General features: G+C 36.5%; 1 protein-coding gene across 3 annotated transcripts in view; it reads right to left on the reverse strand.

The window, feature by feature from the left end:
• Positions 1 to 11,919, reverse strand: part of Nup37 (nuclear pore complex protein Nup37) — a 103,604-nt gene extending 91,685 nt beyond the window's left edge. The window contains exons 1-2 of one of the 3 annotated variants that reach the window (XM_081752121.1): positions 11,726 to 11,919; positions 438 to 582 (exon numbers count right to left, since the gene is read on the reverse strand). In XM_081752121.1, the coding sequence (XP_081608247.1) occupies positions 438 to 582; positions 11,726 to 11,736 (156 nt within the window). In that variant the 5' untranslated portion in view covers positions 11,737 to 11,919. Of the gene's footprint in view, positions 1 to 437; positions 583 to 11,588; positions 11,654 to 11,725 lie in introns of those variants that run through there. The other 2 variants (XM_081752122.1, XM_081752123.1) reach the window with 2 other exon arrangements.
• Between the last annotated feature and the right edge of the window lie 7,064 nt (positions 11,920 to 18,983).

Below are 18,983 nucleotides of genomic sequence, written 5' to 3' on the forward strand. Positions count from 1 at the left end.
GTGACCAACTTAAAGTAATCATTTTCATGCAACTTCCAATTTGTTGCTGGAAAATTACTTAAATCTTACATCCAGAAGAAGGGAAGTAATATAATTAAAGGGGAAGAGAAAATAATTGTTTCTTCAAGTATGTCTTAGCATGAATTACTCTCAAGCATATTTACAACATACGCGAACAGAAATGACTAAGAATAGGGAACTTGAAACAATAAATGACACTCTAGACTCTCTTCTAGGAAATGCATAACAATGCTAACACGAATCAATTAAAGAAATTTATCGGTTTCAATCTTAAATCCAAACATGAATACAATTGAATTTATTTCCCTGGTTTTCAAATTACATTATTTTCTATGAAGCAATCATCAACTAAAACTTTTGTAATTACTTTATATTGAATACAACCCACTAACACTTCGAGATATAATCATTCTTACCTTAAAAGTAATGTGACCTACAATTATCTTCGACGCTAAACCAACGATAATCAAATCTTGGGACCATTCATATGGTGAGAATTCAACCAAAGAGATCTGTTCAGGCATTTCGATTATATGAGTTGGTTCCACTGATCCTTCCAATCTAAGAAAACAATTTAAAATTAGTTATTAGGGACAAGATATGTGTTACAATAACGACAGAAACAATTATAGCTAAATGACTGACGAATCAGAGGTTATAATCTCAAGCAAAGACTAAGGAAGGAAAACCACATTGGAAAAAAAAATTGTTATTCAGGCTGTCCGAGTGGCCGTACGGTAAATACGTTAGCTCTATTGACTGAATTCTCTACAGCTCTATACTCTATATCTGAAAATATATATAATTGGCTCAGCCTCCACTTGAGGTGAATTACTGAATTAATCTTTCATTCCCTCAAGAAATAAACTATTATTTTTTTCTTTCAAATAACATTAATATTAAAACTGCGAAAAGCTTCGAATTCACAACCTTCCGCTCTATAAATATATATCTATACGTCCTAAAATAATTACATGTTCGTTATGTCTAGGATCAGTTCGTATCAAAGAAATTAAATGAACAATTTGAGGAATTAATTTAGTGATTAAATATTTTATTTCTAATAAATACTCTAATTTAGGAAGTGGTTGATTAGGCTAGTCTTAGGACGCCACTCCGTACGTCCCTATATCCAAATCACCTGCTTGCCTTTCCCCAATAAATAATGAAGAAAGCAAGAAATCAAGTTAACTTCTAAATTACCTAATTTCATAAATCGTTCAAATTCTATCTAATCAAAGGGACCTGTGGAAATACGGGTTACACTAATCTCTCAACTCTGGCCCATACTCCTTACAATTCAAAGACTGGACCTTGACTCATAGGACACAGTCTGGCATACTCCTGAATCTGAGACTCCAAAATAAGTCTACCATAAGGAAACTATCTAAAATATATAGCATAGGTTGGTCTTTGGGTTAGATTGTCAGCCTTCACTCCACGGCTTTGGCTAAATTTCCTTCCACCCAAGGAACGAGAAATCAGGTTAATACTCACTCTTACACTTTGTTGCATGAAAGTTGTAATGAGAAAAACATCTAATCATTCACAGCATCTAATTGTGCTAATAAATACCAGGGTTGGTTGGTTTGAACCTTCGTTTAAACCAGCTGTTAAAAAAAAAAAAAAATAAAAAATAAAAAAAAAAAACTGGTTTAAACCAAAAAGTGTAAGGGTTCGTAAAATCTTGATGAACACACATTTGTGGATTATCACGTTTCACTCCCGTATATTATTTGTATTATATTCAGACTTAAATTTCCCATTCAGTACTCAAAGAGATTATGCTACAAAAGCAACTTTTGTTCTTTTTATAAGTTTATGAATGTTTTTTTTTTGTGTGTGTTTTTTTTTATAGTTATTATTGTTATGCAATTGCAATCAAAGAAAAATTCTAAATATTGTTTTGTTTTGATAGTTTACTGTTCATAAAATACATGGAAGTGCCGTCCTTTTTTGGAGGGGGGGGGGGGCACCACGACAGGCATTTAATCAGAAGTATTTTTCTCTCGGATGTAAGCCGAGAAGCGGTTGGATTTCGCTTTAAGCTTATGTAACCCCTTCCAGCATAACCCGGTTGTTGTATAATACCACCAAGGCGAAACAAACTTATTTCTGTCCATATGTGATATAAACATATAGAGCAAATTATTTAAACCAAAAAATCCTGGTTTAAAAAAAAAAAAAAGGGTTTAAACAAAAAAACCTGTTTTTTTGTTTTTTTCAATAAAAACCATGGTTTTTGCCAACCCTGATAAATACATACACACGGGATCGAACCCAAACCCATTCGGATTCAAATAAAAGTTTCTCTACTACTAGGACGGGACCAATTACCTAAGTCTATTCGACGTCACCCGCCTTCGACATAGACCCCATAGGTAGCTGACAACGCTACCATTCTAATCAATCAATATGTAATCCAAGTAGCCTCCGTTTAGGCGTAGAATCAGACTTCTAAATATAACCTTAAATTCCTAATTACCTATCATGGTTAAACTATCTTACGGCCAAAGCCCAATTGCTTTAGCGGATATCTGTAATGCAGCACATTCTCTCATCCGACTACATACAGTAACTAACTAAAGGGAGATACATCCCCACTGCACTATTCTCTTCCAGTGCGATGGTTCGGCTGGCCAAGATTCTATACTCAAGGACTTCTACAACGCACAGCAACGAATAAAAGAACTGGCTGCCTTTTTATATGTTTTGGCCTGCTAAAAATAATAGCTACAAAAATTTCCTTTGAAAAAATTTAAAGCCAACAACTCGAATGGAAAATTCCAAGCTAGGAATGCAGAATGCAATGGGATTCTCTGCTAGCCTCTTCGATAGGCTCCTAAAATGAAAAAAAAACTAGCATGTAAAAAATCAACGTTTGAAGCTAGCCAACTGTAAAAAAGAATATGATGAAATCTTAAATATGGGGAATAATTCTCTAATATATATATATATATATATATATATATATATATATATGTACAACATAGATAAGTAAATATTACTATACACCATTAATAATAAATATATATGGATAAATATACTCCAGTGAATTAATGTACTCCAGTCACCAATACTAATAAATACATGTATGAATAAATATCCTCCAAGCCTGGATAGTTACCTTATAATTAAACATAATTATTATATAAAGTAATATTTAATTCACCATTAATATTTATAACTTATTTCAGCAAGGTCGCAAGACGTATCTTGCATCCTTAGAGAGAATGGAGCAAGCATTCGATAAAATTAATGCGAGCGCTTCGTGCTTCTAACATTCGATTCGACCGGTACTTGTGTGTGTCTGTTCCACGATAATTCTCATAAGACTTATCGGATTTTATTGAAATTTGGTATACATCCTCCAATCTTCTGGAAGAAGTTCATCGTCTGAGATTGGAATCAATGAAGAATAAGAGAGTTATAGCCATCCCAGATTGTTATATTGAACATATGCATAGAAAACAATTTTGCAGGATAAACTACGTAAAATTATTCGATTTTGACCCCCCCCCCCCCCAAAAAAAAAGTGTATACAATCTTTAGGAATTCCGATGATCCCCGCTGCTTGAGATTAAAATCTATCAAGAATGAAAGGGTGAACTTACCAGTACACCAGATTAGATGCTAGTTAATGTCTAAAATGCTTCCCCAAATTCTTTAAATTAGCTATCTTTAATTTATAATGTATAATGATAGCACAGAAGGGAAGGAGGTTGTTTGTTCATGTAAATAATTTCTACATTTCTAATTAATTTAGTGGATGCAAAATCTTTATAATGAATAGAAACTTCATATAATTAAAATCTTCTAAACTTAAAAAAAAAAAAAAAAAAAAGTTTTGAAATTAAAAACAGAAGTTTTTAAGAATTTAGAGGAGCATTTTGGCTGTTGAAGCAACAGTTAAGTGGCTAAATTATTGTTCAAAGAAATTAACCACGAACAGATTACTAAATATAGATATTTTCTCATTTAGGCCTTTATGTGACGCGCACAATGCGAATTTCCTTCTCGTTTCTTCATAAATAAATTGCATTTTTCGTGTCAACTACAACAATTTCACGCAAGTTTACACATGTTAGCTGTCAAGTCACTTGAAAGTTTACAGTACAGTGGCCACAAACCTTCGAAACATTCATAGTACCATGGTCCTATGTCACGTACTGATTGGCCACTACAAGAAAACCTGTATCATCCGACAAGTAACTGCCCACTGTTGGCGCTCCCTTACGAAGTTCTAGGAGTACCTGTCTAGGAATATTTTAGATGGTAATGTTCGCCAGTGATGAGTATATCACTCTGCAAGGACGACGATTTGGAAAATTCGGAAACTCTATGTTCCATACACGTAGATTATATATACTAGATGGCTTATATATATATATATATATATATATATATATATATATATATATATATATATATACACTAAATTTTGACACGTCAGATGGGATAAACGCTACAAATACTTCTTGTAAGGTAAGTTTGCAAAGGAGTTAAAGTGACCAGATAATGATTCCAAGACAGTTGTATGACTAGGCGAAACAAAATATAAAATACGAGTTTCAAGTATGTGAGTATGAAATTGAAGTGCCAGTGTTTCCACCTAAGGTAATGCTAAGCCTATTTCTGGTCCCCAAACGATTCATACAATTATTCCTATTGAAAAAAATATTCTGCATGTGAAACGTTATTATGAATGTAGTGAATTTACAAAAGACAGTTTAGTGAATCTAAAGAACAGTTAATATTGTTCATTAGTTCTATCTACAACTCATCACACAGCAACGCACAACTTGTAAGTGCGTAAAGCAGTTTTAAAAAAATCTTAATTTGGTATCTGTTGTTTCACAAAAATTGGGAAGAGAGGGAAAACTTGCTAACAATCTTTCAAGTTCATTCTACTTTATCCAGTTTATAGGATGGAAGAGAAGGAAATTTCATGCATCATGTCATTTAATAAAAGCAAGCTTTGTTTGGTGCGTCAACGAAATGAGTAGTAGTCCGAAACAGATTGAAGGATTATATTTTACCGGACACTTGAGGTAAGTGGAATGTCATGACAAAAAGACCTAAATGAACTATCGATGTGAATAAGTTCAGGTGCAGTAATGCATTAAAGTCTGTGGTATTTGCAAAAGTTCACAGTTTTCTAAATTTTCAGTCCATATCCCTATTATACATAAAAAGCAAGATTTTTTATTTTTTTTTTTTTAAATTTCATACATAAACTAAATATAAGAAAAGCTTCACATAAATCTGAAAGGGTTGGTTCAGAAATACAAGTAACACTAGAAATGAACTACATATAAACTATGATACGCAATTGTACACGAATATTTATTTATTTTTATTTATTTATTTTATTATTTATTTATTTTTGAGAATTTTCGAAGAAGCAGTATAGCTGACCAACAAGATTTTAAATGGTGAATCTGGGTTCATACATGTAAATTTATATCATTACGTAACATTTTCATTACACTGGAGACGGTTTCGATGTTAACTGATATCTTCATCGATCTTGATTAGGTGCAACATCTTCGTGTTTCTTTACATTTTTTAAAAAATTACGTTTTATGTTCCATTGTAGTAATTATATGTATGTAAACCCAAAACGGTGAGTCATATGTCTTCCAAATTTCTACAATTTAAACAGCAGGCGTGTGTATACGCTGTGATCAATCGTAAGTGCAAGGCCAAACTGGTTGAAGAGGTAGTGGTTAGCGGACTACTTAACCCAGAGGCTGCCACGCCTTCAGTCAGTTGTTAGTGGCAGTGACGATGAATGTTTACCAACGTCTGGTATGTGAACTATTACTGTATAAGTACAAACTCGGGCATAAATCTGCGACAGGAACCCAAAACATTTGTCATACAGAAAGGAAATGTGCAGTGAACCACAGCACAGCAACAAGTTGATTCCAGAAATTTCGTGCAAATTATAAGAATGTGGAAGATCAGCTAAAGTTCGGCCGCCCCAGAGTAACAGATTCTGAGGCCATACGATACACCATTTAGGAAAACCCATTCTGCAGCACAAGACAATTGTCAAACCAATTCGGCATGTCCCGGTCCACTGTGGTGCGTCATCTTCACGAGTTGACCCCAACTAAGGTCTAGAGGAGGGTGGATGTGTGCGGACAAATGCTGCAAAAAGGACATGATGTGCGTTTCCTGAAACGGATTGTCACATGCGACGAAAAGTGGGTGTTTTTTCGAAATCCGAATGTATAAAAACAGTGGTTAAGCAAGAGCCGACTTTCAGAACCGGTCATCGAACTGGGCCGTTCCGAACAAAGTCATGCTCTGTGTATATGTGTGGAACGACGAAGAGGTAATTCACTTCAAGTTCGATCCTAACGGTAGTACCAACAATGCTGGCCTTTATTCCGAACAGCTGAAGAGGATGATGAATGTCGTATTACGCCAAAAATATCCAACATAGGTGAACTGAAAGCATCCCCTGCTGTAATAAAATAACACAAAACCACTCAGTTCGTGAAACGCTACAAAAAAGTCAGGAACTTGATGGCATCGCCACATGCGCCATACAGACCTGATTTTGCTCCTTTGGATTACTATCTGTTTCCGTCCATAGTGCACTTCCTGATCTCATGATGCTTCACCAACCAGCAAGATGTGGAAACACCAGTGACTGACTTTTTTTTTTTTTTTTTTTCTAAGGACAAGACATACTATCGACGTGGAGTCGAAAAACTGGGAAGAAGGTGACTGCAGACAGTTGAATGCGAGGGTAAACACTTTGAATCTTAACCTGCTTTCATTGCACTGTAATAAATACAGACGGGACAGGACGTTTGGGCGCCACCATTTGGGCGCGGACGTTTCGGCGCTGCCGTTTAGGCGCCAGATGTTTGGGCACGAGGTACATAGTAAAAATTACAATTTACGACATATAAAGTAAGCTAGGCACTGAAAACTAAGCGCGAATCAAGATATATAAACATTTCCTACACTTCTATCTTTATCTCACCTCATTTATCTGTATATTTTCTATCTCTATCTTATTTATTCATCTAAAGTAAATAGTTTAATGCGTTTGTGGCATTTGTTGCCTAACCTCGTCATGGATTGATTTTTCGCTTGTTGACGATTCTTGTACTTCTTTTCTAATGTTGATCTAATTTTTATATTATATAAGGAAGCTAGGAAATGAAGGAATCAAACGAACTGTTAATAATTTTCTTAATGTTAATTAAAACATATTGATTTAATTTTTATATTTTTCAAAAAAGTTAACAATTACATACTTATGAATATTAAAATTTGTTTCCTTTCGTATTACGTTTGCCAAACTCTTCTCTTTCTTAAGTCCAATAAAGAACTACCAATAAAAGACTTCCGTGTACCCAAGTTAAGGGAAGTGGCCCCGCGTAGCGTAGTCGCTAACGCTCTCGCCTTGGGGGCACTCAGTCGGAAAAAGTGTAACAGGCTCTTTCAGGCCAGCCACCGTGAATAAGGTTTTCCTCATTCACACCAGCAAAATGCCGGGGTGGTACCTAATTTATAGGTCCAGGCCGCTTCCTTCCTTCCCTTTCCCCGGATAGTGTATCCCCTCAAACGTGACGGGCTAAATGGCCTTAGATGCCGAGAGCCCAGAAATCTAAAAATCCTAAATCCTAATCGAGTTGAGGGAAAGATATTTCGCATACAGGGTGTCTAAGACATTGAGTTTAAGAACTACAGTATGCCGTATTTCTGGTATCACTTTTTTTTATTAACATTCCAATATAAAAGTCAAAACTTAACACACTTTTTTTTTCGTCTCATTGTAAGAATTTAATCTGCATTAAAGAAAGTGGCGAAAGAATAAAAAAGAACGATTTCAAAGTGAAAAATAATAGTTAAGTGTACATATATTGGTCATTTAGCCACTAGAAATGTGTTTGACATTCACACTTATTGCATAACTACAGTAGAAGGCCTGTTTTAAGTTTTTTAATGGAATAGGCTTATTATGTATGTAATGCAGTCAATCATATCTAGTCTGGTCTACTTACCTTTGGCTTGAAAATTTATCAAATAAAAAAGCACACTTAACTTTGGTTGAAACTTAAATTTACAAAATTTAATTGTTAATTCAGTTTTTAGAATTTTGAAATTCCAGTATTTCTAGTATGTAAAACAAAATCCAGTATAATTCAAGGACTTCCACTACAGTAGACACCTTGTGATATCTTGATTCGAACTTAGTACTCAGCGCCTAACATTATGACTTTTTAATTTAACTCGCGCCAAAACGTCTGGCGCCCAAACGTCCAGTGCCCAAACGGCGGGGTCCAAACGTCCACGCCCAAACGTCACGTACCGAAATACAGATATGTTGTGTACCAGAACATTGGAAAACATATGACTCATCTTTGTATTTACTTAAAGAGATAGATAGATGCATTTTTAATCAATTATTAAAACAGTAAATGAAAACACTAATTAAGTTTATTGAGTCTGTAAGAGATTTTCTGTACTGTTTCGGCCAGTGATGCTATGGCCCTGTTCACCAGGTTAAGTAATTCATATTAAGACTGAATCACTTTATGAGCACATTCTGCACTTTTAGTGCAAAGGTGCAAAGTTGGAATGAGAATACCTGTTAAGTTGCCTATTTATGTAGAAAAACATTTTTATGGTCATTTACCACACTTCTGTATGTACTAAAACATAGGAGTCCTGTAAACACTAACAACATGAGTCTCCCTCTCAGGTTTTACTTTTTACAATTTTTGCATACAATTGAAAATGAGGAAGAATAAACTATTTATTTCATTTTCTGTAACAATTTTAGCGGCAACTCATACGTTTCCTTTAAAAAATAATTTTTACCAGACACAAACTAGATAATACACAGTTGGAAAAACATCCAAAGTAGAATGTGAACATACGACGCATATTGACGACAATCTACTGCGGTTCGATAATTATTAAGAAGCATTCTTAAAGAAAACATGACTATGAAAAAACTATAAGCAATTATAACGATGAAATCAATATCTTTGGCCTGTGAAGTCTTCGTAGATTTCCTGGCAAATTATTCAAGTTGTTTTTCTTTACGTATCGTTAATCTAAAACATTTAACAAACTTATTATACTTTTCATCGAAGTTGATCGGATATGTTTATAGATTATGATAAATATTTGTTGACCCTACACTCAAAAGGAAACAAAAGTGCATAGTGGACTTCAGTGTTGCTTGGACTGAATATATCAGCCTAAAGACAAATATCGTGTATTCATACATATATTTTTATATGTCCACTAGCAATATCTTAAAGAAACTACTACCAACACCGGAAATTTCCCATATTGTACACAACGCCCAAGAGTAACGCTGAGAAAGTTTGTATCTCTTAGAACAGTGCATGCATGTACTCCGTTATAGCAACCTCGTTAGATTGCTCTTCATGTATTGAATATAGCGCAATAGTGTTGAACGTTTATATTCTACACATAGATGTTATAGTATAGTAAAAATGTGCTAAAGTGGTTGTAAGTAATTGTTCAAAACGATCTTATTCTCGAAACTTGGCTTCAGAAGGATATATTTAAAATAAGCACTTTGGAAACAAAGTTATTACATTTTTGCATACATAGTTGGACATATCCAGGGCATGCGTAAGTGGGGCCAGCCCGAAAAATATACTTGAAAACCCACTTGTCTTTTTGAGCGTTCTGTTATTATATTATTGTCACAACCACGACGTATGACATTCCCAGAAGTACCCTACCTGACGTACAACTGAAAGTTGTTTGAAAAGCATTACTATGGACGAATGTACCAACCTTACAAAGCTTAAGTTTGAAGACGCTACGTTGTTTAGTATTTATTTGGGAGCCATGAATAGTGAACGCTCTCAGTGAATTTGTCAACATAAAATGGTTAATTGTTACATGATACAATATTTCCATTTGAAAGATCTTAGGCCAATCAATATTAAAAGCGAGCTAGATTGTATTCTGGGGGACTCTACTCCTTCGTTTACAACAGTAAAATATTGGGTAGCAGAGTTTAAACAAGAACTTTCTAGCTGCAAAGTCCAACACCGCAGTAATCGAGCAAATGAGGTGAACCACGACAATTTTTTTCACACAACGACATTGAATGACTGTCAATTGAAAGTGCGCGAGCTAACAGACATGGTACGCATTTCAAAAAGTGCTGTACATCGCATATTGACTGAAAATTTGGACATGAGAAAGAAGTGCGCGAGGAGAGTGCCGCGTTTGCTTAGAATGGAACAAAAACTGTGTCGTGAGGGTTTTAATCGAGTGTTTGGCGGTTTTTCTACCAACAAAGTTGAGTTTTTGCGTCGATTCATAACCATGGATGAAACCTGGGTTCACTTCACACCTGAGACGAAAGAACAGTCAAAATATCTGCTGGCATGGTAATGGCGTTTTTTTTTTTTTTTTGGGGGGGGGGGTGTTGCATGGGAAAAGTTTCATTGCTTATCTTCAAAAAGGAGAAACAATCAACGGACCGTATTATGCATACTTGCTGCACCGTTTGAGTGATAGAATCAAGGAAAAAACGGCTGCATTCTACTATTAATAAAGAGTTTGTTTTGTCCAGTATTCCTGCGATTAGAAGGGTCTTATTTAAAAGATGTTTCATTTGTATATGAGAAAATAGTCAAGTTTATTTTCTAAGAATAAAATAAATTTTCAATGTGAAGCTGACATTAAGTTTCGAAGAGGAGTTAAACACAAGAATTTGTTACCATTTACATCAGTTTTCAGACAGTTCACTATAAAATTTGGATACGAATCAAGATCTGAGATTCGAATTTTTGGCCATCCCTAATTTGCACATATTCCTCACATTTTCTGGTTAGCTTAGGATTTTATATTTCCTGTAGCAAGGTATGCACTGAATGAGGAGACCCTGCAGATTGACTTCAGGGGGGCTCAGTATAAAAACTACACTGCATAAGACACGAACCAACTTGTGATAGGTGGTCACTAAAAAGCATGAAAGCAAGCCAATAGTCAGGACAGAAGCGCAACAGGGATACCCGAGCAGTAACGAGAGTGTGCTACCATAGGGAGCAGGCGCGTCAGCGAGGTGGGTATACGAATAAACGAGGAAAGTAAAAGAGCACACTCACACACACGATACTTTTACAATCACTCAAAATTCAATTTAATATGCTGTGCACTAACAGTAAATATTTACATTCTTCTCCTTCCTTCACGAAAAATGCTTCACATCGTACTTTACCTACAAAGTTTCTATTTGGTAGAACCGTCTGTTCGAATGAACCCAATATTTTTAATAATAATAAAATATTATATATGTTTGGTCATGAATTTCTGCATAGGACGAAGCCACCATTGACACTTCCATTTTCTTTCCTATGATGTAAAAACATATACCTTGTTTTTTAAACATTTTTGGGTGACACTTCGGCTTTGTGCACACGTTAGTAACATTTTAGTAGCACCAATTAACTTGACATTTTAATGAGATAAATGTAGTTCGGTAGCATGATTCATGAATATATACTTCTTTCCAATATTATAACTAAAAAAAGATTTCTTACTCTAGTGTTATTTTGCTATACCATACAGCTAACTTCTTATTAAGGAGTCAACATTAGAATGCCCATCCTAAAAAAAAAAAAAAAAAAAAAAAAAAAAAAAAAAAAAAAAAAAAAACGTTCCTTCCTGGTCACTATACCTCTTTGCCATTTTATAAACAATGTACTACGTCCTTTTTTCTATATTCAACGCCACTATTTCTTTCTAAATTAATGTGCTAATTTAGCTACAATATTTGCTTTCCTTATCGCAAGCTTTTGTTATTGCTCTCAACTTTAGTTTTAGGCCTCCCGCTCGGTGTTAAGGTACCATTGTAGTCTTCTTCTTCTTTTCTTTTTTCTTCTTCACTATCTTCGATTTAAGGATAGATTGACCACCGTTTGAATCAATATTATTATTTTAAATATTTGTAAAGAATCATATATTCAGCCGAGGTTTTCATCTAAGAATGTCGGAAAATTAATTGTTGTAAAAATGTTATATTCAAATTTCTATTTGTTTCTGTAATTTTAAATTTTTAAATAATTATTGATTTTATTAGTATGTAAAAAATAATAAACAATTAAGAGTTAAAAAAAAATAAGGATAGAATGTGATTAAATGGCAATTTTATAACACCCTTGGTAAAAGGAAATGCCATCGACTTAGTAATAGTCTTAGTAGGCTATAAGCATTAATTTTGTTAGGTAATCACCAACGATTGTTTCCACTTAAAATCCAGTCTCCTTCTGGAGAAGGAATATTTCGCACATTACTACGACAACCTCGAAACTCACTCCATGAAGAAGTGGGAAGCATTCCTTATTAATTACGAAGATTTCATGAGGCCAAACTCTTCATTTTGAACCGTATAACAACTACAACGTTGTCCTTCATCCCTAAAACATCATTGCTATATTCTTAAATATTTTTATAAAAAGGCCTTGTGTCCATCTTAAACATAAATTAAACATAATTTTCTCGTTAATTTATAATAAAGAATACAGACAGCCTTGTAAGAAAGTTAGGTTTAATTTATGCTATATTCTACCAATCATGCAGAAGCGTTTTGACGTATGATTGGCATCATAACAAAGGCCTGGCTACTGCAGGAAACATGTGGCAGTTGAACTGCTTAGTGTGGCACTAATCAAGCGTCAGAACGACTCTGCATAAAGCCCTATGAATTTAATCTATATATATAAAAGAGAACGTACAAATCCTTTGTCCGCTCATCACGCTAATACGGCTGAACCAATTTCTTTTATTTTTGGGGGGTTATTAGGATTTGGACCCTAGATGGTTTTTATCATATCACTTTAATTTTCAATTACCAGTGTCTTGAGATAATTGACCATTCAGGTGTCCATTACGTACAAATCCTTTGTTAGTTCATCATAGGTATAAAAATAAACGTATGTATATGCAACCCGCATGACCGTGTCACTCGGCGGGTTAACATAAATGACAGGCGTTATAATGGTTTTTATCATATCACTTGAAAGCGAAAAAGTAAAAATTATCTAAGTAACAAAGTTTATTGCGTTCGGGGGTGACCGCAGCGAAGCGGGGCGGGTTAACATAAATGACAGGCGATATAATGTTAACATTTACTGCAATCTTCTATGGTTTTTATCATATCACTTGAAAGCGAAAAAGTAAAAATTATCTAAGTAACAAAGTTTATTGCGTTCCGGGGTGACCGCAGCGAAGCGGGGTGAACGCTGCTAGTTTGCTATACGCCTAAACTTTCTTGTCATCCTACTCCACATTCTTAAATCTTACACTAGTGGAATTACCAGAAATTTCGCTCCACTGGTTACGCAATACTACTCATTCTATGATAGGTCATTTATGGGAGAATTATATTATTCAACATCATTCAGAAGCTGTACTTATTTACAGGGATTTCTCTAAACAGGTAAATGCAGGAAAATTGCAGATGAGGGTTGTAGTTCATATACCTCACAATTTGCACTTTACTCCGGCATTGCTTGGCTACACTTTATTATTTATGGTGGAGGCTTATCCAATATCAGTTGCGCAATGTTTTGTATGTTTAAAACCCACAATTAGCTGTACTTGAGTGATAGAATGTTCTATGTCTTTCTTTCCCTATCGCACAACCTGCTTATTTTAACTGAATTCTGATCAATATTAAAAGAGAAAAAGATGTATAAAATACACAGCAAAGGATTTCTGGTCACTTTTATATATTCCCAATAACACAAATACATTCCAAGTTATGAGGAGGCCTACGAATTGTATAATTGTTCTCGTCTATTCAACTGAACTTACCGGCCACAATATTCATCCCATCTCTTGAAGGTCAACAGAAGAGTGAATACCAAACTGTAAACATCAGGATAGAGGTGGACCAGTTAAAATGCTACTACCGAAGAGAACCTAACCCTTCGAAACGTTCCTGGATACCTCGTTCACCCTGAATTCAATCTCAAAATATCTTGTTCAATCATCTTCGACTCAATACCGACCAGACTCCCATACACTAATATCGTTAGGGCTTGCGGAACACTACAATGTGCTACTGCCAACATACAGCACTACCAATTGGTATTTCTTATTTCCTTGCACTACATGCTTATCTATGGTCCCATTCAAGTGCGCAGGATTTTCTCCATTAAAAGCGTCACTGTAATCTATCATTTACTTCCAGTGGCGTATTTACGATTTTGTTTCGGGGAGGACTTTGCTAACTTTTGGGGGAGCTTTGCCTGAAATATGAAAATTCTGCAAGAATTTCATATACTTTACTATAGTAAGTAAGATTTCGGGGGGGCTTAAACCCGGAAGACCCTCCCCTAAATACGCCACTGTTTACTTCAATAATCTCAATCTTTAATCAACTACTACAGCTCCGTTATATTCTCCTAAGCCATATGACTTTCTTAATCTAATGTAATCCGTAGATCATCCTTTGTACACAAGGCAGTAATTTAAGAGAAAGTGGAGGGGGCAATTGCCTACTCTAATTTTGGCACACACACACATATTAGAAAGATAAAATATGGGGAAAGTAGTTGGAATTAGGGATGCGCACGAGTTGAGTCGAGTCAAGATTTAAGCCTGTCTCGACTCGTCTCGAGAAAATGTTGTCTCAACTCGTGTCTCGACTCGAAAATATGTTTCTGTCTCGACTCGACAGTTTCTGTCTCGACTCGACTCGAATTCGAGACGAGACGTCTCGAAATTCGAGTCGAGACAAAATATACGAGTTAAAATATACGCACACATCAGCCAGAATATTATGACTACCTACCTTATTGTCAGTGTGTCCACCTTTAGCACGGATAACAATGGTGACGCGTCTTGGCATGGACGCAATGATTCTTGAAAGGTCACTGGAGAGAGTTGGTTGGTACAAAGGCAAGGGCGCCGATTTTTCTGTAAATTTGGGGAGCCCATTCAGATGCAGAAGGCATATATATGAGGATTTTAAGACAATTTGCATTCAAATTCTGCCAAATATTGTATACTCATAAGTACAATTCGGGGACTCATATGAGCTTTGGAGGAGCCTGGGCCCCCTTGGCCCCCCAGGATCGGCGCCCTTGCACACAGGTCACCTAATTTCCGTAAATTCTGGGGAGGGAGCGATGCGCTCTGAAGTTACGTTCAATCACATCCCATCTGTGTTCGATTAGGTTCAGATCCGACGAGTTGGGCGGCCAGCAAATCACTTGGAACTTGCCCCTGTGTTCTTCGAACTACTCCATCACAATCCTGACCTTGTGATATGGTGCATTATCTTTCCGAAAAATGTCACTACCGTTGGGAAACAAGGTCGTCATGAAGGGGTGTACGTAGTCTGCAAGCAGTGTGCGATACGCCTTGGCCGTCATGGTGCCTTGCTCGAGCTCCACTAGACACATGGATGCTGACGTGAATATTCCCCGGAGCATAATTAAGCCGCCGCCAGCTTGTCTCCGTCCCGCAGTACAGGTGTCAAGGAGCTGTTCCCTTGGAACACGGCGGATTCGCACCCTCATATCATCATGATGAAGAAGGTATCGGGATTCTTCAGACATTGCAACGGTCTGTCACTGTGCCAAGGTTTAATGACGATGGTCATGTGTTCATTTCAGTCGTAGTTGCCGATGTCGTGGTGTTAATATTAGCACATAGATGGGGCATGTGCTTCGGAGGCCCATCGTTAGGGGTGTTTGGTGCACTTTGCCCAGTAATAAAGTATGATGTTAGTTCTGCCACAGTTCGCTGCCTGTCTTGTTTTACCAGTCTCCCCAGCCTATGACGTCCGACATCTGTAATGAGGTGGGGACGCCGAACCCCTCGACGTTTGGACGTTGTTTCCCCTTGGTTTCGCCACTTGTTGAAGACACTCACCACGGCACTCCTCGAACACCCGACAAGTCCTGCAATTTCCGAAATTCTCCTGCCGAGTTTCCGGGGGCCATTCATTACAACCTGCCCTCGGTCAAACTCAGATCGCGCGCCTTCCCCATTCTACACACGGCCAGCACTCTCACTGATACTACATGCACCGTACGTGTGACTGACTTACAGGCATTCGTCGGCTGGTGACACATATATCGCCTGAACGGGTTTATGTCGATAGTAGGTTGGTAGTCATAATGTTCTGACTGATCAGTACATAATAAATAAATTTAAAATGTAGGAAATTTTCAACATTCTGATTAACTTATAGGAAATTTCACAATGACAAGAAGCAACTGACTTGGACAAGACAACGGTTAGTTGATGGGACAATCTTTTTTTCTGGTTTTTGACGTGTGAGCTTTGACCACGCCTTGTGAAATTTTGATGTGTGGTGCTCATCAGTCGCGCTTCCATTTTTTTCCCTAATTGTTCCAGTTCATGATAATTAACAACACATTTCGCAGTTCGAATAGATATTCACGTTTTCATTCAACCCAACTCAAGCCGCTTCAGATACTATAGAGTTGTATTTGTTGTAAGAATTAATTGCGTATTAGAAATGCACCCCAACAAAACATTCTGCTTGTTCATCTGCTCAGTATTCAAGGTTTTAATTACAACCTGAATTGTTGAAATGCGAACGTAAGTTGCATTAGATATCTAAGCAGTTCCTATGGATAATTCAAGCACATGCTAATTAAGGTCTTTCTAGCAAGCACTTCTGCTGTTCATAAACCTTACGCATTCGAGTAGGGAAAAAAGATAGAAAGAAAGAAGTAAAAATGGTAATTTTGCAACCGTGACTCACTCGGGCTCATGCTCTCTATCCTCAATGGAGCTCGCGTTCGCTAATCTCTATGAGGATCACACTAGTCAAGATTCTCACTAATTCGAGATTGAGCTTGATATTCACTGTGAAATTCTCTTTAGCTCGATCTCGTAATGCCACACGTCCTTTCCTGTTTTTAATTTGTCTCACCATTTTCGATTTATAGGGGTGGGCGTGGACTTTTCAATTAAGTTTTTGTTTACATTTTGACCCGCCGCCATTTTGCACAGGGTTGTCGTAGAGAGTCGAGACTTGCTCCATTTCCCTTCATTTTACAACAGCTTTCAAACGATGTGCTACTTAACCCCCTTTGCCATTTGAAACTTTTGAGTTGGACCCCGTCTGGGACGCTGCGGGGAACCCTGGGGCAAACTTTTTTACCCCCAAAAAGTGTACCCTTGAAAATGATGGGAAACGTGTTCACGAAGTTTTCCATTTACTCAACCGTCTCCGAACAAATGACTCGGTTCAAACTATTTTACCAGGTAATTTTTTGTAGCTTTTACATTACAAACCAGTTGAGAATGCTCCAAGAGCATTGCCAAAACGAATTTAAAAAGAATGGGGATGTGAAGCGCGAAGGATAACTGTCATTGTTCCTAGATGTAAAAGTAAATCCTTTTATCCGCACTTTCTTCTCTTTCTCGCAAAAATTAGCAAAATATCATCTCTCTATGACTCACAGTTCTCGAGATATGGCTGCTTAAATATCTAGAAATTCGAACTTTTTGGGCCAATATCTGCGGAACAGTGGCCAGTTGGCCAGTAGACAGTTAACCAAGGGCCACCGGTTACTATTTGGTACCAAAATATTTACCATTCTCTTAGGTATTGATGAATATCAATATAATCTCTCTACAACTATTTATTAACTAGCCATAGTTTGGGAACCGTAAGTTGTAGAGAGATGATATTGATATTCATCAATACCTGAGAGGATGGTGAACATTTTAATACCAAATAATAACCATTGCCCACTGATTAACTGTCTAGTGGGCAACTGGCCACCGTTCCCCAGATATTAGCCAAAAAGCTCAAATTTCTAGATATTTAAGCAGCCATATCTCGAGAACTGTAAGTCATAGAGAGTTAATATTTTATTAATTTTTGCGAGAGAGAAGTTGGTGCAGATAAAAAGATTTACTTTTACATTTAGGAACAATGACAGTTTTCCTTCCCGCTCTATCTCTCCATTCTTTTTAAGTTCGTTTTGGCAATGCTCATTGAGCATTCTCAACTGGTTTAATTCTGTGAAACTGTTAGAATTAATTATAGGCTGTGTAGAAACGCTTTCAAAACGCATTAAAATTATAAATGACAAGTGAAAGGTGCCTTGCTGAACATACCTTGTAGAGGCCCCCTCAAGTCTGCTTCCCCGTACCCTGGGGTCTGCGCGCCCTTTATCGCCGCCACTGGCTAATATGAATATGAAACAGATGTCAGGCAAGTACAACTAGCGGTGTTTCCCATATGATCAGACGATGACTTATTTATGGCACGAGCCATAGTAGAAGGCGGCATAGTTGAAGAAACTATACCCTCTCAGTAACCTAAATTGCACGAAAATTTCCAAAGCAGGTTCTTTGACCTGAGTACCGCATGTTGCCCACTTTGTCCAAGAGTGGGATGGTTTGTTTCTAACTTTTCTACCGAAAAGCATTTGTCTGGAATGGTGTTTCGGAAACAATAATATAAAGAAAATATACTAGGCAGAGAGAGAGCAGGGAGGAAGAAGTGTACCAATTATTCCTTCCTCTAAACTCTCCTTCGCCTTCTACAAGAGAATGGCCGTGCATTTTTTTTTAAAAAAAATCCATTTTCTGTATAGTCCTTCTAGAAAGCGACGAAGAGGTGAGAAAAAAACCTGTAGGATTTTATAACAAGCTTATCTCTTGTTTGTCTTGGTTGCTAACAATATTGTTTCTCCATAAACTAGGCATTTCTCACGCTCCCATGCAAATGCTATAGGCATATATCTTGAATAAAAACATAGAATATGCTGAATCTACTCTTAAGCACTAATATATGCATCAACCTTTGAAATATGCATTTATATGCACTATAAAACTTCAAATTCGAACTGTATTATCGTTGTTAGAAACCCCTACCAAGTCTAACAGAGATGCATATAAGCAAATAAAATATGCACTTGCATAAAAATCTGACGTCT

The sequence above is a fragment of the Thermobia domestica genome, chromosome 3 (assembly GCF_964235325.1).
Source record: "Thermobia domestica chromosome 3, izTheDome1.hap1.1, whole genome shotgun sequence".
In the NCBI taxonomy this organism is placed as follows: domain Eukaryota; kingdom Metazoa; phylum Arthropoda; class Insecta; order Zygentoma; family Lepismatidae; genus Thermobia; species Thermobia domestica.